This window comes from Mastomys coucha, unplaced genomic scaffold (genome assembly GCF_008632895.1).
Source record: "Mastomys coucha isolate ucsf_1 unplaced genomic scaffold, UCSF_Mcou_1 pScaffold22, whole genome shotgun sequence".
In the NCBI taxonomy this organism is placed as follows: domain Eukaryota; kingdom Metazoa; phylum Chordata; class Mammalia; order Rodentia; family Muridae; genus Mastomys; species Mastomys coucha.
Window position 1 is genome coordinate 35,885,498 of NW_022196905.1, and position 22,317 is coordinate 35,907,814.

The following is a 22,317-nucleotide window of genomic DNA, read 5'->3' on the forward strand; positions in this document are numbered from 1 at the left end:
TCGATAGGCCCCAGGATGCTTGGGCTCCCCTAAGGGTGCAGGCAATCAAGTCGGATTATCTGGAGTCAATAGTGTTGTCAACAACACCTAACAATACCTAAGTAACCATACCCTGTTAATTGTTCACCCCTTAATAGTTTTCCAAGTCCATCTACACTTTTGTGATTCTCTTCCAACCCCTGGAGTCCAACCTGGAGAGCGCAGCTCTCCAAGATAACCCTCTCTGCAAGCTCTGGATTTTGAAAGCCTAGCAGTCCACTTGTGTGATGGTGGGACAGCCACCTTTCCCCCTAGAGCCTCCAACTCATCAGACAGAACCTACCCACTAGACCACAGACAGTGCTGGTAACCCCAGCACGAAGGGGTCGGAGTGCTTCTTCCTGTGGTAAAGAATCTTTTGTAATTGCTGTTGTAGTAACTATCAGCGCTATTACTGTTGACTATTGTTTCAGCTGTTATCTTGGTGGGTCTCGGATTAGGAGCCCCTGCTGTGGCTTCCCTGGGAAGCAGAGGTTTGCTGATTCCTCCCACTCCCATGCAGCTCCGCCCACTCCCGTTAGGAGAGCTACCTAGGTGAGTGGTTGCCTAGGATAAAACCCCAGACCTCCTGGTAGTAGCTGGGCTCCCAAATAGCTCTACACTACTTAAAGTTCCTGCTGGTAGAAATATCTCTAGTCTGCCTTTGGGGCTCACGAGTTCCTCAGCCAGTTTTGAGGTTGAGGGACATGCCCTCTGACTCTCCTCGCATATTAGACCATTCAGTTGTTCTCAGGAGACAAGGCAGGAGCCTTTGTGCAAACAAACTGAAGTCTGCAGACCGTGCAGGTAGTTGCCAGATTCTGGGACACGTACAGAAACTTGGGCTGAGGACAGCACACTGCCAGAGCTCTAACAATGGCTGGTTAGAATGTTAGAAACTGTGTCATGGCCCGGTGGGCTGTGGGCAGGCCTGGGCTGAGATTTGTCCCGGTGGGCTGTAGGCAGTCCAGGGCTGAGGTTCCTGGACCTTTCCTACCAGGCACTATTCACAGCTTAGGGTAAGTAGACATAGGACCCCCCTCCCCTTACTCTAAGAGAATGAGTCAGGGCAATTCCTGTAAGCAAGACTACAGCCATGCCCCACTCACTCCTCAGAAGCCTCACACTTCTCTCTCTGGCTCTGGATGCTGGCATTGCTGGCTGCTGTGCAGAGGCATTCAGCATTGTGTCTGAGATCATTTTGAATTGTCTCCCGGGAAGTCATATTTGCCATCATCTGCTTACTTTCTCAGCCTTGGGGGCTGTGTATGGAGGAGTGCCCACTGTAGAAAGACATCCACCCATCTTTTGAAAATGCAACCAAACTTCAACTTTCCCTTTCCCAGCTTTATCAATACTCGGCCAAGATACTCCCCAGAAACTTGAGAGGCCCATAAACCTAAGCTTATAGAATGAAACACACAGGCCTTCACCCGAGATAAGTAAAGCTTATCTCAACACACACACACACACACACACACACACACAGAGAGAGAGAGAGAGAGAGAGAGAGAGAGAGAGAGAGAGAGAGAGCACAAAATTTTTATTTGCTGGCCATACTGATTTCAGGGAAGCTCAAAGTACATTTGAAGCTGGTTCCTAACCTAATTTCCCTCTCTAAGGTTTAATCATCTGTAAGAGTGAGTCAGAACCTAGGACTCCTAGCTCACCTTTATGTTAACTAAGGGCCAAATGTACTATAGGACAAAGTGAGAAAGGACCCTGGACTCAGGCTCCATTAGTGACTGCTCTGGGAGAGGGGACCCAGGCAGCAAAGACAATGGGAAGGATCACATCAAGACTCCTTTGATCAGGGATCAAGGAGTGTGTGTGTGTGTGTGTGTGTGTGTGTGTGTGTGTGTGTCTGTGTAGCAGGTTTTTAGTTTTATTTTTTAAAAAGGGAGGAAAAACAAAAAGAGGAAAGAAGGAAAGAGTAGACTATACAGAAAAGAGCAGATGACTGACTATAGTAATATGCTGTATTTCTAATGGGGTATAAGTCCACGATCGTATTTTTCAGTGTGGAATCCTGGTAAGCTGAGCTAGATCCGAAGGCTGGGCTACAGCCTCAGTATTCTTACCACACAAAATGACAGCTGCCACTGTCCTGATCAAATGGAACTTACGTGGGTGGATTTTCCCGGGACAGCTTCAGCTAGCTAAGAGCAATGTTCCCAGCAATGGAAGAGGCAGAGAGAACCCTCTCTTCCAGCTGAAAATGAGGTCTACGAGGGAAGAGGGAGCTGCAAGGGTGAGACCTTGGACATCTATTCCTTTTGTTTCTCTAAAGAATCTCTAGCTCTCTCCCTGAATCTGCAAGGATTAAACACAACCTGCATCCTTAGCAAGCAGGGCTAACAACAGCCATTCCCAGTGGGGCAGACATCTACCTCACCTTCAAGAACATTCTGAATTGTAGCAGTCCTAAGGCGAATGAAGTGGGGAGATGCCAGCAACAAGGGAGACATTCTAAAGTTCAAGGAGAATTCATCACCACGGTTAATCATAAAACAAACTTTAAAAAATTAAAAATAAAATGATCTCAGGGACCAAATGCCTGGTAAGTGGGGTAGGGGGAGCAATAAGATGAGAGCGGCCTAGGGGCTTTGTCCTAACTTTCGCTGTTTGTGAGAGCAGACTTGCACTTAGACTACTATACCCTGGTCACCTCCATAAGCCTAGGCCTAAGCCTACCGAGGAGATTGCGAGCTTTCCATGTCCCGGCCTTTAGAACCCCCAGGCCTGGAGGCCAGAAGACTGAGAAAGGTTACCAGAATGGGAGTAGGGCAAACCAAGCTTCCTGGCTGTTCCCAGGCAGGAGTTGGGAATGTGGCACTGTGGCATTAACTCTTCCTCGATTGCCAGGGATCCATCGAAAGCGACCTCGAGGACAAGCGTTTAAGCGATATTCTGAGAAGTCTTGTATATATCCCTGGGGCATGTTCATCGGTACTCCTTCCTATACCACCGGGTCTATCTCACCCTCCACTGGCCCTGGGCTTCTGTGCAGATCAAGTGACACCAGGTCACCAAGGAGCAGAAGGACTTGAAAACATTTTGGAGAGAATAAGATTCACACCTGTAGGAACAAAATGAGCAGGAGACCCTCTCCTGGAGGAACATTACTGGCACTTGACTCTCCTCAAACACAATTAGAATTTCAGGGAGAGTTTTTGGTTTTACAGCCCGTTCTGAAAAGACCGGGTCACTTTGGAAAAACACTGACAAAAAATAAACTAACTAACTACAGAAATAAATAATCGAAAGCAGAGAGGAGACTGGAAGGAGAAGAAGAATCTGCAGGTTTGGGTGTTAGGTGGAACCTGCCTGTGGGTTCAATCAACCCAATGCTTCCATGATTTGAGGCCCTAGGACTGAAGAAACTAAGGAATCTTAGACATTTGCTTTGAGATCCGGTGAGATTCTTCATTGACCCTGAATCTGTGTTCCTGGTGTGTGTGTGGGTGGGTGGGGGGAGTTAAAGCCTTCACAGGGGGTGGCCAGCAAGGCTGCTGTCGGGTTGAGGATGGTAGCAGAGCGAGCATTCTCTCCTAGACAGAAATACTATGGAGAATTATCCACCCTTGCCTGCAACCCACCTCCAACTCCTCGTCCCAGAGCCGCACCAAGAAAATTTCAGAGAAAACAAAGCCCCGGAAGGGCATGTTCAACTAAACTTTATAAATTAAAGAGAAAAAATACAGCGAATAGAGTTTCCAAAATTCACAAATCTTTTAAAGATAACTCTAGTTGAGTGCACAGTGCCCTTAAAGAGGCGAAAAGCTGCGAGGCTGACTGAGACACGCAGTCTCAGTAACAAGCAAGGCACAGAAGGTGTAGGGGCTGAAAGAGAGAGGCAGGGAAGGTGAAGGAATACGCAGAAACGCAGGCCAGGGATATTCACATTGAATACAAAAATAATCGTTATTTGAATACAAACAACCGAAAAGTGCTACAAGTCTCAACCGTCTTTGAAAATAGAAAGGAAGGAAAGAAGGAAGGAAGAAAGGAAGGGAGGAAGGAAGGAAGGAAGAAGGAAGGAAGGAAGAAGGAAGGAAGGAAGGAAGGAAGGAAAGAGAGAGAGAGAGAAAGAAAGAAAGAAAGAAAGAAAGAAAGAAAGAAAGAAAGAAAGAAAGAAAGAAAGAAAGGCGGGTTTCCGAAAGGGGCTTTTACGTTGGCGGTGGGCCCTCTTTGTGGGTCTCCCAGGCACTTTCCCTTTGGGTGTGGCCCTGAATTTACAGAAAGAGAAAGTGTAGGGAATCCCTGACCTGCCTCCCCCGCGCTGAAAGGCTCCCACTCTTACATTCAGCATCCAGGAGGGCGCCCCGCGTGGGGTGGAGTGGAGGTTCCCCCAAATCAAACCCTTCGAGGTTCATTCAACTCCTGGCCTGGAGCTGAAAGGATTCTGCACTCCTTTGTCACAAATGTAATTTCCAAACATTAAAGATACGTAGATACAGATCGGTAGCATGGATACCATGAACTAGTGTGGCCTAGCGCCAGAAACGCCTGGCCGACCCGAGATTCTGAGGATTCAGGCTACCGGGGGGGTCTCCAGGAGTCCTCTCTACTCTGGGCAAACACCATCCCCAGACAGACAGAATCCAAATCCAACGTTGTTGTGATAATAAATAGCGTCCCGAGGCTTGCGGATCGATGGCCCCAGTGTAGAGCGCCTGGGGTCATAGGGCGCAGCTGTTCAAAGGGCAATAAGGCGACCTCTCTGGGCAGACTCAGTTCCACGGCCCTGTCACCCCGGGTAGGAGAGTCCCAACAGGATTTCATTCTCCACCTGCCCCATCCCCAGTTGGGCAGAGCTCTCCTACGCAGAGTACAATCTCTACACCTGTCCTGGGCGGTGCAAATTGGGGGTTCAGGAATCCTTCTCTGCCTCACCCCAAGCGCTTCACTGGGTACCAGCAGCGGCCGCGCAAGTGGACAGCGCCCAGCCCGGGAGGCAGTAGTAGGGGTAGTAGTAGGAGGGCTGCAATGGCAGAAGGGAAGGTGGCCTCAACACCTCTCCGGGCAAATACTGTCTTTGGTCGTCACGCACCAGCACCTTTACGGCCACTTTCTTGGCGGCGGGTGCCGAGGCGAGCAGGTCGGCGGCCATCTGCCGGCGTTTGGTCTTGTAGCGACGGTTCTGAAACCAGATCTTCACTTGCGTCTCTGTGAGCTTCAGCGAAGCTGCCAGGTCTGCGCGCTCCGGCCCGGACAGGTAACGCTGATGGTTAAAACGGCGCTCCAGCTCGAAGACCTGGGCGTGAGAGAAGGCGGCCCGGGAGCGCTTCTTTCGGGGCTTAGGGGCTGCGGGCTCTTCCTCCTCCTCCACGCCGGCCGCCTGCCCGCTGCTAGCCCCGCTGCCCGCGGCGCCGCACAACCCGGGTACTCGTGCACCTCCAGGGCTAACGCTGTCGTCCTCGCCTCTCGGGCTGTGGTCGCCTGCGGATTCCGGTAGGAACAAAAAGCAAGAACCTGTCAGACTCGCAGAGGGGAAGATGGGTCTCGAGGAAGACCGGGCAGGGGAACCCGCTTTGAGCCCACGGAAAGAGGAGGAGAGGTTCCAGAGGGTTCTGTTTCAGAACTCTGTCCCCCACGCTTCTCAAATCTGTGTCTTTTCTGCTGCTTGCCAGAGCAGTTGGGGAACAGCTCTCCCCGAGTTTTCCGGGCCCCAGATTTCCTGCAGGAGCTTATCCACAAGTTTTGTTCTGTACTTAGCCCTGAATCGTGGCTTTCTACACTGAATTTCTGTTTCGAGCCGTACACCCCTGCACACCTACACATACACATCCGTTGGCTACACGAAAGAGGAAGATGGGGGAGGGCGCAGATGTTGAGGTCAGAGGGTAAGAGCCCAGAACTGCTGTCAGGGGTAGGGTAACAGGGTCCAACGGAAGGTCCAAAGGACACTTGCCTCCCTGTTCTTTGCATGAAAATAAAGGGAGGCCCGTGTAGGTAGTGAAGACCCTGATCTGAACCCCATTCCCCAGCCTTTTCTGTGCTCCCTGCAGAGCGTCTGCGAAAGAGGTCAGCGCTCTGGCCCGCTTGAAGCCTGTGTGAGGCCTACAGCAGATTGTTCCCAATAGAAGCCAGCTGCCGGCCTTTCAGACCCGGCAGAAATACACCCGTAAGTCCATACAGTGTCTTGACCGATTCCGTGCCTCCCAGACGACCTGGATCACACTTCCCCACCATCTTCCGCCTCCAGGTAACCGCTACTTTTGTTTCTAGCTCTTAACTACTCAGCCAAAGGCTGTTTTGCCAGTCCTGGGGCAAGGGAAGTTAAAAACGCGCCCTTTCCCAAGGCTCCCCCGCTCCTAAGCTGTGACAGGACCTGCAGTCGTTAGCATGGCTGTGACAGGGAAAAGCTCTACGATCTATCTCATAGGTTTCCGGTCCCCCTTTTCCTAAGTTTAGAGATTTTTAAATGGAGACAGCCGAGGCACCGCAGATGGACTCCAAATTCTTGACGCCCTGCGCAGCGCACCAGGAAGCTCCCTGGCTTCAGACTTGGGGCAGCGCGCGCCAAAGTGCAGAACTTGGAGACTTAGCTAGAACTAAGCTCGGCAGGGCATCATGTTCCCCCAGTAGGCCCACCCCGCCTCAGAGTGCTTGACCTCTTAACCCACCCCCTTCAGCCCAGCCCCCTTCCTGGAGAACCCCCCCGCAGCAGCAGACCTGAAACGCTGGCTGACATCTCGCTGTCGCTGCGGACCGGGACGTCCTCCTCCTGGTCCTTGGCTGCGTGCAGCTCGCAGCCCGGCTGGTCCAGGCCCAGAGTCACCCTGGCGCGGCCAGCTCCACTGGCTCCCGGGACATCAGCGCAGCGCCTCCTGCCCTCGTTCTCTTCGCTCAGGGCTGAGTCCGAGTCCCAACCTCCGGGGCTCTCCGCACTCTGCCCCACAGTTGTTCTGACTCGGGCCGGAGACGCCAGCAGAGAGTCCTCGGCGCCCCCCAGCGCACCGGCCTCGGTCTCCCCGAAGATCCGCCAGCAGCAGACGGCGGGCCCCGCGGCCACTGCCACCTCTGTGCCCCCTGGTGCCCGGCGCCCCTCGGGCGCAGCCAGCCCGCCGCGCTCCTCTTTCTTGTTGAGGATCGCCTGGATGGAGAAGGGCGTCAAGGTGCTGCTGCTGCTGCGCACAGCCATCTGCGCCGTGGACCGGAGCCGGCAGCTGGGCGGGCAGCTGGGGCGCGGGGACGGCTTCGAGCCTGACACGGAGCGCTGGGCGACCGCAGCGCGAGTGAGAGGGGCGCGCGCCAGGCCCCCGCAGCCCACTCCTGCGCAGCACAGCAGCCCCCGCCCCCCTCAGTTCCAGGATCCGCGCCGACCCTCACCCCACCTCACAGGCCCACTTCGCCAGGACCCCCTCCCCCGGAATCTAGCGCCAGATGCTCTTCTCCTACAGCCCGGCCGATTATCTCTTCGCCTGTGGCCCTCTGGGGGCCGGCCGGGGTCTGCCCCCCGGGGGAGAAGCCGGCGAGAATTGTCAAGGGTCCTCTCTCCGCGACTGCGGTCGCCCCCGGAGCGCCGCCGGGGCGCACCGCCCAAGTCACTTTCTCTGTGCGCCTCTGTCTTCCCGGCCTGTAGGGCTTCGCTCCTGGCGGGTCCTCCCTCTTCCCCTCTGGGCTGGCTCTTCCGGAGCCTACTCCTCTGGCGCCCTCAGTGACAGCTGAGGCCCTTAAAATCGGAGAAGAGCGGGGACACCTTTTTACCCTCTGCCCGGGTTTTATCTGTTTCTTCTCTTTGCTTCTGCGCTCCACTGTACCCCCCCCTCCCATCAGAGTGTCATTCCTCACCGCTGAGTGACAGCATCGGGCCACGCCCCTTCACTGGCTGTCCTGGGCTCTCCTGGCAGTGGATTGGCTGGTTCCAAATGGGGGCCGTTGACTTTAAGAGACTCAAGTCCGCAAGTTGAGTAGCGAAAGACAGGGTCTGAATTAACCCCTTCCCTCCTAAGCCTGCATCCTTCAGCAACGAGGAGACACCATCCGGAACCTCATCAGATATCCCGAAAACCTCGTTTCTGATTTCAGCTCCTATAGCCATCTACTCCAGCGCCTTTCTGGAACACCAGTTATGAACCCCAGCCCAATTTTTCGGCGAAAACTCAACGGAAAGCGTCTCCAGATGTGACGTGTAGTTTCTGTTCTCTAGGAAGGAGCCCAGAGTCGAAGAACAAAATTCATCTTTTTTTTTTTCACTCTTAAAGTTTCTCAGCTGTTTCTCTGCTAATGCTCTTTACTGAAGTAATCTGATAATTAAAATCACTCTAACAAATATTCTTCTCTCCATACGTTTGATTGGATTAGATTTCTGTAGACGACTTAAAAGCTAGGTTGAAAAATATTAGTTAAGCCCCAAGTGAGGAGAGGAATTGGAATGCACTTGAGAGTTTTTGGAGCTGGGTGTTCGTCTCGTTGGGCAATCAACTCTGAATTTAATTGGATTTGTTCAATTTGTTTTACATCAGGAAAAATGTTTTTAATTTGTTCTTTAAATATTCTGTTTCTTGTGAGTTGAGAAGAAATAGACAGGTTTTAAAGAGACTAGCTGGGAGCTACACAGTAGTGAGATCCAGAACTGATAGTTAATGCCCTTAAAAATAAGAACGAAGTTGTTTTACTCACTAGAAGGAAGTAAATACAAAATACAAACATTGTGGTTATGTCAAGACATATGTTGCCTATTTACGAAACATCTTTTTTTAATGAAAACTTTGTTGAAGTGTCATATCTCACTTCTCCACAAACTTGACCACAGGCTTGATCCAATACACAAGTTTGAACCTCTGAACGCATTTAAATGGTTGTGATTTTAATTTCAGAAGCGGAGGAGGCTACTTCATTGGTGTCATTAACATAGGGAAGGCCTCAAGGAGCTTCTTCCCGGAGCTGGATCCGCATTGCGGTGGAGAAATCGTTACCTAGTCAAGGTTGTCCGCCTCGGGAGGACGATTTTCTTGTAGACTTCATGGATGCAGTTGACTGTTTTCCTGCCCTATGAAGATGCCGCAGGGTACCTTGGGGGTAAGGGATGGGCCTCTATTGAAGGGGCTACAACTCTTCATAGTTCTTCACAGTAGTGTAAGTTTTGAAGGAAAGATTTAAATTCGTTCTTAGTAGCTGGCCAAGGCACGATCTTCTGGCTAGGACAGGGACCCAATGAAATGCTTAAGAAGTTTCAAATTGAGGCTCCCTCTCCTCCAACGTTTTCACGTTTTATTAAAATCGATTTCCTCTTCTCTGAACCCCATGCTGGGTGTTGAGAAGGTGTATAGCTATTTTTCTTTAGGGACCAGTGGAGGACGAGGGACATAGCTTGACAGAAAAATGAGGTTACTCAGGTGTAGAGCATGTGTGCGCTGGCCTGAGGACACTGGGCTCGGTGGAGACAAGACCCAGTGAGTTCTGGACGTGCTGATGAACAAGAATATCCGAGGGTGTAATATCTGAGCGCTAGTGTTAGATTTGGGGATCCATATACTTATTTGAAGTGATGGTCACTATTTATTTGGCAGAAATAACCGATTTGGGTTTTTTTTTTTTGCTTTGTTTTGTTTTTTGTTTGTTTTTTTGTTTTGTTTTGTTTTTTTAATCTCAAACCACAAGTTGACACAGAGATAGGTGGCAGACATTTTCGAAGCAGGGAAAGCCACGGTTTGGTAATTTTAGAAGTTGTCAGCTTTGCTGTTTTTTGCATGAGAATAGCGAAGTGGTTTCACTCCACCTCTCCAGGAGGCGCAGGGCGATGGAGTTTGCCAGAGGTTAGCAGATCCTTAGGTCTAGTGAGTGACCACTGACGGCAGGGCCAGGGGGACTGTGTTTGCAAGAAGATAAACACTCGGATTCTGAGCTACAAAGAGAGGAAGCCCCTGCAAGAGTAAGAATTGGGAAGAGATGAAAAGGCGTTGGGGGCTATGGCCGGATGCTCTGAAGTACCTCGAGTACATCCTGAGTCAAGGCCAGCTTGACTTGAGAGGTCAGAGGAGGTCTGGAACTGCTCCGCTAGCGCAGGCATATCCGCCCCACAACCCCCTTCGAGGACGACGTGGGTGATAGCCTCCTGGCCAAGCAGCTAGATTCGGAAAACCCGTGATTGCTGACCGCTGTGGCTCTTGGCCTGGCGCTGGTTCTGCTCTCTGGCCTGGACTGACCAGGAGTCGAACGAGTTAGGGGTCCCGTTTTGCGACAAGACCTGTCATCACTCTGCGCCTGTCTTCGTGGCCGTTCCCCCCTCCTCGCCCCCAGGTTCCACACATTCATAGACGCATCCCTCTTCTCTTCTCCCTCCAATCTGTTTCTTCTCCAGCTGCCTCCTCTCCAGGATCTTCGCGTGGGTCCAGCACCTCTTCTGCAGTCTGGTTCTCGTGCGCACCCTACGAGCGGCGACCTCGGTCCCCTAGGCAGCCTGGGCCTAGTGTGCTGCTGGGCGGCGACGCTTCTACCTGTCGCAGAGGCGATGCTTTGGGAATGGGAAAACCATGAAAGATGCTTTGGGATGAGAGAACCCACAGCTTCAGTCTTTCGTGGCAAGCTTCTGCGCACATGCAGGCATTTCTGGGGCTCTCAAGTCGGTAAGGAAATTTTCCCCAGAGGTCAAGCTGCGACGCTTGGATCTCACCTGCAACCTCTCTTGATCTGGAGAGCAGAGGTTGCCTTCTTCCCCGGCAACCCCCATCCCAAGTCTAGGGTGTTGGGCACATGCGGAGCTCAGTTCTACCCCTCAGGCCACATACTGAAGGCACTGTGACCTGGACTGAGTGAAGTCACTTGCTCTCTGTTTCTTTAAAACCAGGCGTACAGTGGCCCTCTCTGCTGGCTATAAAGCTGAGGGAGCAAAGGAGATGTGTTGGCTGGCTCAATGGAGCGGAACAGTCGCTCAGGGGATGGTCCGTCCTCATCCGCAGACGCCCCGAGCGCTCTACAAGCGGTCACAGTACACCAAGGGTCAAGCCAGCAGACGCGAGTTCCCCCAGGGCTCTAGTCAACCGGTCCCTAGCAGGGGTTTCCACGCACAGCTTTCCGGTTTATCAGACTGAAGATAGACACTTCGCCAACGCAGGCCAAGGTACCGCTAACACACCCAAACCCCGAGGCTACTGCTTTACTCAAAGAGCAGACCTCCCGGGGCTGCGACATTCTTGCTTTACACTGACCAAGCCGGACTCAACGCTGTCAGTGGGTGGCTAAAGCAGGATTCAAAATTGTCTGAAACCAACCAAACCGAATTTCTCACCCAACCGAATTTCTCACCCCAGCTTGTTCTTGCCAACCTTCTTGGTTTTCCTCGATAAGTGCTTCCTTAGAGTTTTCTGATTATTCATTCTAAAAGATTTATTGTTATTTATTCATTCTAGCTTCTCTTAAAGTGGGAGAAACGAAAGAAATAAAAAAAATGTCTCCTGTTCCAGACATTAGACAACACACGAGTGAACTTAGGCCTGTGAGTTGAAACCAAACCTACTAAAGAAAAGCTTTTTTATTTGTTTGTGTCTTAATATGTAAATAATGAACTATAGTTATACCTAGAAAGGCACAACCAGATGTTAGAAGCCATTGAGTTCAGAGAAAAAATAATGTGTTCTTAAGTCTGAGATGCAAAGAAATGATCCCACGGAGAACACTTTCCCTTGGAACTTAGCTTTCGCGCACGTGTGAAAAAGAAACCAAACCTCCCGCAGCACGCACGGTGGAGGACGAGCGCCACCTAGCGAGCCCTCTTCCTGGATGTGCAACATAACTCACTTAAGGGAGAATCCCACGGGGGCGGGGGGCGGGGGAATGGTTTGTTCCCGTTTCTTCAGTTTCTCCGTCGTCTAGTAGTGGAGACTTTCCATTTTAAACTAATGCAGGACTGGTCAACATCCTGCCCCCTATCAATGTTCAGTTCAGTAGTGGGCTTGAGGAAAGGATTGGGAAAGAGCTAGAGAAGGTGTTGGACTTAATTGTTCTGGAGGCCATTTCACTAGAGAGAATTAGACCTGGTTCATCCGTAATTTCCCCGTGCAGGCTCTTCATATTGTGCAGTATGGCTCGTCCCACGATAATTAAGGTACATAAACCTGAAAGTTTATTTGACACAGTAGGGATACTTTTGAAAATATTGTTTTGTTCTCTCTCTCTCTCTCTCTCTCTCTCTCTCTCTCTCTCTCTCTCTCACACTCTCCCTTTCTGAGACAGTCTCATACATCCCAGGCTGTCACTCATAACCATCGCCAGTTTTAATGACTTTACTATCTACCAAAAATCGAAATTCTGTCCCCATCAGACACTAACATGCCCTTCCTCCCTTCCCCATCTCTTGCCAAACACCTTTCTATAATCTCCACGAATTTGATAATGAGGACCAGGCTAATCACTCAAGAATGCCTCTGCCTCTCCAGAGTTGGTATTGAAGATGTACAGCACCACGCCTGGCTCCCTTGGACATATGCGTGGTTTGTACCTCTCAGTAATTCTGAGTAATGAAATCAATGCATAATTTGATGATTCACATAACAGAAAGACCTATTTGTGCATAGAAAAAATCGCACATGTAGATATTTATTTCAGGTCTTGCTTACAGTTCTTCAGAATATAGAATCAGAATTTGGGGGTTCTGTAATTATTTTATTTTAATTTTTTAAGAAACCTTCATATCTTTTTGTCATAATGGCTGCACCATTTTACATTTCTACCTACAGAGCTCAAGTATTCTAATTTTTCATCTCCTTACCAACTTCTCTTGTTTTCTGTCTTTGTGATAGTAGCTATTCTAATGAGCAAGCAGTGGCCCAATGCTGTTTGCTTATTTCACATTTCTTTAAGGACAGATGATAGGCTTATTGGGCATGTGTCTATCTCCTAGGAGAAATGTCTATCTGAGTTGTTTGCTTGTTTTAGAACTGGGCTGTTATCTGGTAGCTGAATTTGAGAAGTTCTTTATAGTTTATAGATATTGATTTCTTATAAAAAGGATGGTTTGGAAATATGTTCTCCCATCGCATCTGTCAGTATTCTCAAAGGACTCAGTGGTTGGGTGGAGGTGAGAAAAAGGACATAATCCAGGCGTGTTCTGGATCTGGTTTCAAGAGCATCTCAGACTTGGGGGAGTTGTGTTGTAAAAGTCATCAGTTTTAGATGGATTCCATCTTACTTACTGTTTAGAGATTCAGACCCCAAATACTGACACCACATAGAGTGGGTGACTGTCCATAGTCAATGTTCTATTGCTGCAAAGAGACACCATAGCCAGGGCAAATCTTATAATAAAAGAAAGCATTTAACTGGGGGCTTTCTTACAGTGGCAGGGTTTTAGTCCATCTTTATTGTGATGAGGAGCTTGGTGCCATGCTGGCTGACACTGCTGGAGTAGTAGCTGAGAGTAGCTGGATCCACAGGCAACAGGAAGAAAGAGCCACTTTCTTCATGTTCTGGTGTAGGGTTGTGAAACCTCTAAGCCAGTGACACACTTTCTCCAAGAAGACCACAGCCCCTAATAATTTCAAATTGTGCCACTCCCTCTACATTTAAGTACATGAATCCATGGGGGAATTCTTACTCAAACCACCACAGTGATAATATTTGTAAATCATGTAATGACAATGGGGTGGGTGTGAAATAAGCATTGAAGAAAGCATTTCAAGAGGATATTAGGCTAGAAGCGGTGTTTGGGGGATCATCAGTTGGAGGGGTAATCCCTCATGCCAGCTGGCCTCACACTTGTTGAAATAATGACAATGAAGAGCATTTCATACATCTAAGGACCTTGAGTAGCATCTACTTAAATACTCAATAGGTGCCAGCCTGCCTATTATGATCTCATTAAACAGTTTTCTTCCATACGAAGAATCTAGACTTAAAATTATATATATATATATGTATGTATATATATATATATATATATATATGATATATATGCAAATGCGGAACCAATGAGCTACAGTCCTAGCCTTAAAGTATTGCCAAGACAACATCAAATCAATGGGTCAATGGTTTCCTTTTTTTTTTTTTTTTTTTTAATATTTCTGGCAGTACTGAGAATTGAACTTTGGGCCCTATGGATGCCAATCAATCACCCTACCACTGATCTACAGCCCCCAGAACTCATATGTGCACTTCTTTATATTTGTGTATGTGTGCAGGTCAGAAAACAAGAAGATATCCAGAGATCTTAAAACAGATAGGAAGTAGAGAATGTGATGGAGAATATGGAGTAAGAAAGAAGACAGGGGTGGAAGGAGGGAGAGAAGGGATGGAAGAACAAATAACTGGAAGAAGTAAAGGAACCTCCCCATAAGAGGAAGAAGGCAGCAGACGTGTGGGTGGAATAAACCGTAGGAAGCTTGTGAGAGGAGTCACAGAAGTACCAGAGAATCACTACTGCGTAACAAACTGTCAGACGACAGGACAGCGCCTGTCCGTCTATAGACCTTGGTTTCCGTGTCACCTTCAGCTTAAGAACACTCCACAACCATCCACTAAGTTCCCATCTCTCTGGACATCTTCCTTCATACTCTCCTCCCCAGTGTTCATGCTCCAGCAATGCTCCTTGATTCTCCCAGAAAGCCTAACCCACCAACCTGCTACTATAGATCCTGTTTCTTGGGCTGGCATGTCTTACAAAAGCTCATTTTGTATTCCACAGGTCTGTGGTTACAAATCCTTCTCAGGGGGCTTTAAAGCCCTGGGAGTTTTTGTTCTCTGTAATGGTCTAACTTTGGGAGGCCAACTGTTTCCCCCACCAGCCTTACCCAGGTGGATTGTAACTAGGCAGGAGCACGGGTGAGTGCTCACTGCTCTTCATTTCTATTGCAGATGCTCCCGCCACGTTGCACAGCTGTACAGTATTTCCCTAATCTTTTCTTTCTGGTCTTTCTTGTTGTCTGAATGACTATATGTAGGGCTTTCCCATTCCCCCTTCATATTTAACCTTTTCTCTTGGAAATTAGGAAAGCCATGGCTCCAGAGTGGTTTCCTCCTCTGCACATCCTGAGCATTATATTTTCAACTAAATTGACTCATTCAGGAAAGTTTTCCCTCCGTGATAATAAACCAAGATGCTTACATAAAAAGGATGTTTTTAAAAGAGTGGTGTGCACTTAATTTTAGTCTTCATATATCCCTTTTCACATCTTTTACCATTGAGTGTATCCTATTATTGATTTAATAACTTTATTTATTTATTATTTTTTAAAAATTTATTTTATTATTATAAATGAGTACACTGTAGCTGTCTTTGGAGCACCAGAAGAGGGCGTCAGATTTCATTACGGGTGGTTGTAAGCCACCATGTGGTTGCTGGGATTTGAACTCAAGACCTTCAGAACAGCAGTCAGTGCTCCTGCCCACTGAGCCATCTCACCAGCCCCTAATAACTTTATTTAAATGACTTATCTTTAACTCAAAAAGTTTATCCTCCAAATCTTTGTATAAGTCATGTAAAAGCAATATTAATAAATTTATAAATATGTAAGTCAAACATTATTTTGCGATGAATAGCCCTCCCTTTTACACACACACACACACACACACACACACACACACATATACACACTCACTGCAGATAAACCAATATGATCTTTGGCTTACAACACACTGGAATGAGGCTACCTTCTGTTCTGTGTACACATTAAGAAGGCTACAAAGTTGCTATATCCTACCAGAATCAACCTAAGAGTTTCTGGCATAGTTGGAAATACTAAAAGGGAATTGACTGACTACAAATGCCTGAGTCCACCAAGACACATGTCAGAATGTTTGCAGCCTTTTTTGTTTTGTTTTTGTTGTTGTTTGGCTTTGTTTGGTAATGGTCAAAATCTTAGAAACTGTGATGGTTAATCTTAATTGCCAACTTGACTGGATTCAAAATCACATAGGAGATAGTGAGAAACCTCCAGAGAGGTTTAATTGAGGAAGGACCACCCACCCTAAATGTGGCTGTTAACATCCCACCAGCAAGGGTCCTGGGCTGACCGAAAAGGAGAAAGAACATGCATTAAAGCAAGCATCTTTCCTTATTTCCACCTATGGTTACAATGTGATATCTCACACTCTTCAGCCTGGTTACAATGTGATATCTCAAGCTCCTCACCCTGGGCTATTGACCATGTCTTTGAACTGTGAGACACACACACACACACACACACACACACACACACACACACACACTTCTTCCTTCTTTCCTTCCTTCTTCCTTTCCTTCCTTCCTTCCTCCCTTCCTTCCTTCATTCCTCCCTGTTACTTTGTAGCTAATACACTACTCTAATGCTCAGTAGTGGAATGGATAAATTGAGTGTGATGTGTGATGCACTCACAGATTAAGATATTTTACATAAATGAGATGAACCATCTATAATCACATGCAAACATACAGATAGATCTCGTACACTTAATGCTTTATATGAGTAACTACCACATCCCTAGCGCTGAGTGGCCCCGCACATGGTAGGCTCTTAGCAAATGTTTATTGCATGAATGGTCTCATTTTACCCTGAGCCCTTTGAGGTCACCCAGGCAGGCATCAGGTTTCTTTTTACAGATGAAGAACTTGAGACATAGAGAAGCCACATGATTTGTTCCAGGTCACCTGGAACATGGGTCCTCATCAGGATGCCTGTCACAGAGTCTGTCTAGTAAAATGTGTGTTCACTCAACATCACTCCAAGGCAACCGATTCTTCCCTTAGCCCTTTTAGCACAAATAACATATTTCAGTTTCTTTTGTTGTTGTTAAATCATCTTCTGAGATCTAACTTGCAGATGTTTATTTCCATGATGGGACCTTTTGGACTAGGTTCTGAAAGGGAAAATGCTAGAGGGCTGAGCCTTAAGAGAATGAGGCTTAAGATAGGGAGAAAGCTCATCCAAGAGATTTATGGCAAGGAATTACAGCGAGCACTGTCAGTTGGTCTGAGTAAGTGTGGCTAGAAACAGGAAGGGGAACACAGGATCCTGTGGTAGAGCAAGGCTTAATGGAGTGTCAGAGGAACAGATGGGATGGAGCTGTCCTGGGAACTGTCAAAGGAAGCAGTTGGAAGGGGCTTTGGAAGGATCTCTGTGACATGCAGGTGAACCCGGATAGTGTCACACACACTTCCTGTGAATGCCAAATGGGTTGTTGGTGAGGTATGGGAAAGACGAGCCTAGGCGTACTCTCCAAGCTGTCTCTGGAAAAAGTCTGCACCAGGTCAGAAAAGATAGGGGCCTAGGCATGGAGGGTGGGCGAATCTTAGGTGGGGCTTTCACTGAAGGGATAGAGGTGCTTTTCAAAAAAGCACTCTGAAATCCTAAGCTATGTCCTTTTAAACTCCAACAGTGCATGCTAGGGAAAGAAGTTTCTGAAGGGCCAGAGGGCAGCTTTTGGGAGGCGGTTCTTTCCTTCCATTGTGGACTCTAAGACCTGAACTCAGGTCCTCAGGCTTGCACAGCGAGCGCTTTTACCTATGGAACCATCTCCATGGCCTTGAAGCTTGAATGACGAGGAAGGTGAGCTATATGGAGAAGCAGAAAGTGGCTTGTTCTAATCCTTACACCATCATCTCAGAAACTCGTTCTTCAGTCTCTCTGCATTCTATGTTTTGCCTGGAACTTTAAAATCCACCGTTCCCTTTTGCCAATGGGCTTCCTGTAAGCTCTGTCTAGGGAGGATTGCTTCAGGTATCTAAAGAGGCAAATGCTGACTGGCATTTACTGGGGGAACTTAGTTCATGCTTACGGAGGTTGGTGTTAAACAAACTACGTTGCCTGAAGAACTTACTATGGCCAGTAGCCGGACTCAGTGCAAGTCCAAAGGCCTTCAGGGCACAAGGATGCTGATGAGGTAGCTGTCACTGAAGGCCTGAGAATTGTGTGAGGGGATGACTGAGTCTTAGAGCCCAAAGGCCAGAGAGCTGAGTGTGGGAGTGGAAGAGGATATCCCAGCTCATGGAAACACATACGTTTACTTTTTCATCTTCCTCTCACTAAATCCTGCTAACCGGGTGTGATCTGGCCACATGGAGGGCAGATGTTCTCTGTGTCCTCCACTCAACCTGGCACACTAACCTCTTCACAGACACATGCAAAACTAACGCCTCACCAAGTTTCTAGGAATTTCTACAGACACTGAGGATGATATCTTAACACCACAACTTTCCTGTTGTGCCCATCACTTTAATCCACACTTAGTGTATATGAATGCTAATCATAGAAATTAATAATGCCTTAATATTGATAGTATACAAATATGATGCAACTATTCCACCCATCAAAGTGAGCTAATCCTGCACCCCAGTAATAGGAGACAGAGTCTTGGGTGATGTTAACTTTTCCTTGATACTTCATAGTTAAATATATGTGTATATATATATATGTATATATATATATCCATGTATGTGTGTCTCTGTGTATGCATATGTATGTATATGTGTTTGTGTCTGTGTATGTACATATGTGCATGTATGTGTGTCAGTCTCTGTGTGTTCTTAACAAAATAGGAGGAAATATTTATGATGATGTTCATTTCTGTAACCAGTCATGTGCTCATAGGTCATAAGTACATTTTCTACCCATTCTGTATTCTCTGCATAGTTCTTTACCTTGAAATATGATCCAAGACCAGTGATATCTCTAAGCCTTAGTAGTTCTGTAGGAATTGGGTCGTTATAGATCCCCCAGGACTTAATCATGGGATGTTATTCTAGGATACCCTAGGGAGTATTCTGTACTCTAGACATACTCTTTCTTATTTTCACTGTGTCAGCAGAGTAGTTCTAAGTACTCTGCAGCAGTCACCCCAGACAACATGCTATTCCTTTAGGCTCTTGCTAGGAAGGATGAGGATGCCTAGGATGCTTTGACTTCTGCTCAATGCAAGTTCAGTGCATTTTCTTAGTGGCTGAATTCTTCCTTCTGGAGCTAGGACACATAGGCCATCAAAGCATAAAGCCATGGGAGCTGGAGTCAAAGCTTCTACTTATGGGTCATTAGAGGTAAGGCTCAGTGATACCTCATTGAGAAATACCAAAAAGTAATTAAAAAAAAAAAAAAAGAAAGAAAAGAAAAGCAGTTAGCAGTGGATAATGATGGCAGGGCTTCCAAAATCCCAACCTAAAGTTGAAATTTAAGGGCTCTTTGGCAAGTCAGTTGTGTTGGATGGTGTTTTGTTGGGGCAAACACATGAAGGAACATTTTGCTGAAATGGACATAGATGAAAGACTAAGACAGACTCATAAAGGAACGTTTTGCTGAAGTAGACACGGATGAAAGGATGTTTTATTAAAGCAAGTACGTGAAAGGACATGTGATAAAGGATTCTTCGATATGACATGTATATAATAAGTCTGTCTTACATTGTATAGTTGAGCTCCATTTGTCAGGACTCTATAGAGAGAGATACACCAAAAGTCTTCTAAGGGTGTCTGTAGTTTCTGATTTAGGCTGACTGGCAGAGTGATGTCAGCTGAGACAGACTCATGGCACGTGTTGAGAGGCAAGACCCATGGAGGACACATGATGTTTGAAGGGAGAATAAAACGGACTTGACCGACAATGATGGAGCCAAGCCTGGCTTACTGGTAGAGCTAGCTGTACAATGAGTGTTGATCTTGCGTCTTCGATGATCTTCACTTCCCTGGCTTGTTTCCTGGTCCTCCTGCTGACTCATGCCAAGGCTGAGGCCTGGCTGTCTCTGCTAGGTAGTGCTACAACTGCTGATTTGTGTTTGTTTTCCTGACTCTATTGAACTAGACTGCTGGTGTATCCATAAAGTGCTTAGGAGAGATCGAGCTGACTGGGAACTGGTGATTTCCTGACAAAACAAATGAGAGTTGCTCCAAAGAACCATTTCTAAACAGGTCCATTTTCCCTGTATCCTTTCTTTTCCACTACCTCTGGTGGGTGGTGGACTAGAATGGAAACCATCATAAAATAGGTTTTAAAAAGATTAAAATTATACCAAGCACCTGTGCTGTAAAGGGAGCCTGCCAAAGCCTCCAGGTAGCATTCTTAGCCACCAAGATGCTTCTCTACTGTATCTTATGGCTCAAGTGCAGAGCAGCCTGCAGAGCCACAGGGATCTGTTTTGGAGCTTTCCTTCTGCACCCCAGAGACAGCAGCTTTGGTCACTTGTGGGTAGGGCAGATGAAAATGTCACTACATTCCAAAATCTGAACAGGCCTGCCAGGCATTGTGTCTCTTTCTTGGTTTTCTTGTCAGATGCAACAGTTTATCCTCTACCTTACAAGAATTTTCTCCACACATCTACATCACAGGATTTCACTGAATGAGAAAACCCTGCTTATTCCTTAGCTTCTGACATAACAAACTCTTACCAATAAATCCAGAACAATCATCATTTCTCATCACTAGGCCTCAGTGCCATAATATATAACTGATATAATAGAACAGCACACTAGCTTGTGGAAGGAAAAAGTGACCAAGATTTGACCAAACCAAATAGTGCATAGGGATGGGATATTAGCGCATTATTATGACCATGTATTCCTGACCCCAACAGTTGGAAATAAGTTGCTTTGGGTAGGTCCTGTGGATAGGGATGACAAAAAGATTATGTTCAGGTCAAAGGCTGCATAACAGTTGTCAGGAAATGTGTTGATGTATGGAAGCAGTGAAAGTATATGTGGCAATGTAGCAAGTCCCCAGACCTTAGTAGTCCCCCAGATGCCATGATTTTGATACACTATTCTGACCTACCTAAGTAACCAACACATAGGCCCTAACACTTGCCAAAATTGGAACAAAGACCTAATCCATCAAAGGCAGTCTACAGTTCTAAGATTCAGGAAAATCCTTAAATATACTAACCTCGCTTTTGGGCTTCTGTTGTTTTGGGCTTCTGTTGCTAAGTATTCTTGCTAACTCAAGTGTATCAATCAGGATGTGGGTTTTGTGCATAAAAGACAAAGAATAGTGAGGCTTGGGGCTGCACAATTTGGGCATGTCTCCTCTGCAGCCGCTGGCTAGCAACATGGACTTTATTCTACTCTAAGAGTGTCTGTGGGTGTTCTCTGGTGAATTTACCTTGTAATAGTATAGCACCTGTGTTCTAGCAAGTTTGTTAACCAGTTGGCGAGCCTGACAGGTCACACATGTGCACCCACCCAAGCGCTAACTGGATTCAAGAATGAAAGACACACACACACTCCAGTTAACTTTGATATGCCTTGGCTAGCTCAAAGGCTGGGCACTTCTAATCCTCACCACTACTAAGAAACATTCCCCTCCACTATTCTGGAGTTAGCATCCTTTAAAATCTATATTTCATCTCTGCTACCCCAGAACCAATGGGGGAGGTGACCACTAGAGCCACTTACTGGAATTCTTACATGCTGGTCCATTCTATGTCCTTCTCATGTTGACTTGATTTTCTATCCTCTCTCCCAAGCCCAGGAATCCTAAAAGTCCTACCTCTCTCGGAGCCAACTTGGGTCAGAGTCCCTCTGTGTCTTACATGCAGACATTTGTGTAAGCAGTTTGGGGGACCAAAATTAAAATTATAACACAAGCAGCATTAGGCCAAACCCACTTCACACCTGCATTGAAATTACCTCTTGATTACACTTAGAATAACCCATTGTTCTCCTGTTCCCATCTGTCTTTTCACATGGCAAGTAGGAGAGCTGAAGGATGATGCAACATGCCCAGCAGCTTCCACTGCCTGCTTGCATGCCTTATGCACCATAATGGACTGCATCCTCAAACTCTAAACCAGAATCAACACTTCTTAATTGGATTTTGTCAGGTATTCTGTTGCAACAATGAGAAAAGTAAATTATCTGGGTCAGGAAATCAGTGTTGGGTTCTGTCACCTGCTAAATATGTATGTTTCAATTATGCATTCTGAAACTGGGGAAATAACTCTGTAGGGCAGTGGTTCAGGCAACCTAGGCTCAGTCGAGTAATAGGTCTGAACCCCGGTGACCCAGTTGGCAATATCTTTGCCTGCAAGGGACTGAAGGTATTCGACTAGAACTCCTGAGTCTTTGGCCCCTGTTTCAGTCCCAACTTCTTATAGCTTGTCCCACAGGAGATGTGTGCTCTGTCAGGTAGACAATGCCCAAACCTCCCACCATTCTAGCTGGACCCTACCCCCAGTCATCTGAACATAGCCAGGCATGCTTTGCCCCACAGATAGCCACACCTCACACACATAAGGGGTGATTCACCCCGTCTCCTTTCTCTTGTTCTTTGTTTCCTCGCCCTCTTCCTCTCCTCTCTTGCTCTTTGTTCTTTGCCATTTTCTCGCGGTTCTTTGGGATTTCTCGCGGGGTCCCTGTTCCACGGGACAAGGGATTCTGGCCAGGTGGGCACGGGATTCGGC

General features: G+C 47.3%; 1 protein-coding gene across 1 annotated transcript; it reads right to left on the reverse strand.

The window, feature by feature from the left end:
- Positions 1-3,679: 3,679 nt before the first annotated feature.
- Nkx3-2 (NK3 homeobox 2) lies at positions 3,680-7,896 on the reverse strand. Its single transcript, XM_031339077.1, has 2 exons — positions 6,697-7,896; positions 3,680-5,460 (listed from the first exon to the last, which is right to left on the reverse strand). Exons 1-2 carry the CDS (start codon positions 7,163-7,165, stop codon positions 4,925-4,927), a joined length of 1,005 nt encoding a protein of 334 aa, XP_031194937.1. The 5' UTR covers positions 7,166-7,896; the 3' UTR covers positions 3,680-4,924.
- Between the last annotated feature and the right edge of the window lie 14,421 nt (positions 7,897-22,317).

Bases quoted from the DNA above. Each gene is read 5' to 3' on its own strand.
- Nkx3-2 (XM_031339077.1), bottom strand. From the start codon at position 7,165: ATGGCTGTGCGCAGCAGCAGCAGCACCTTGACGCCCTTCTCCATCCAG. The intron at 5,461-6,696 runs GTCTGCTGCTGC...CGGAATCCGCAG, and splicing joins GATGTCAGCCAGCGTTTCAG to GCGACCACAGCCCGAGAGGC.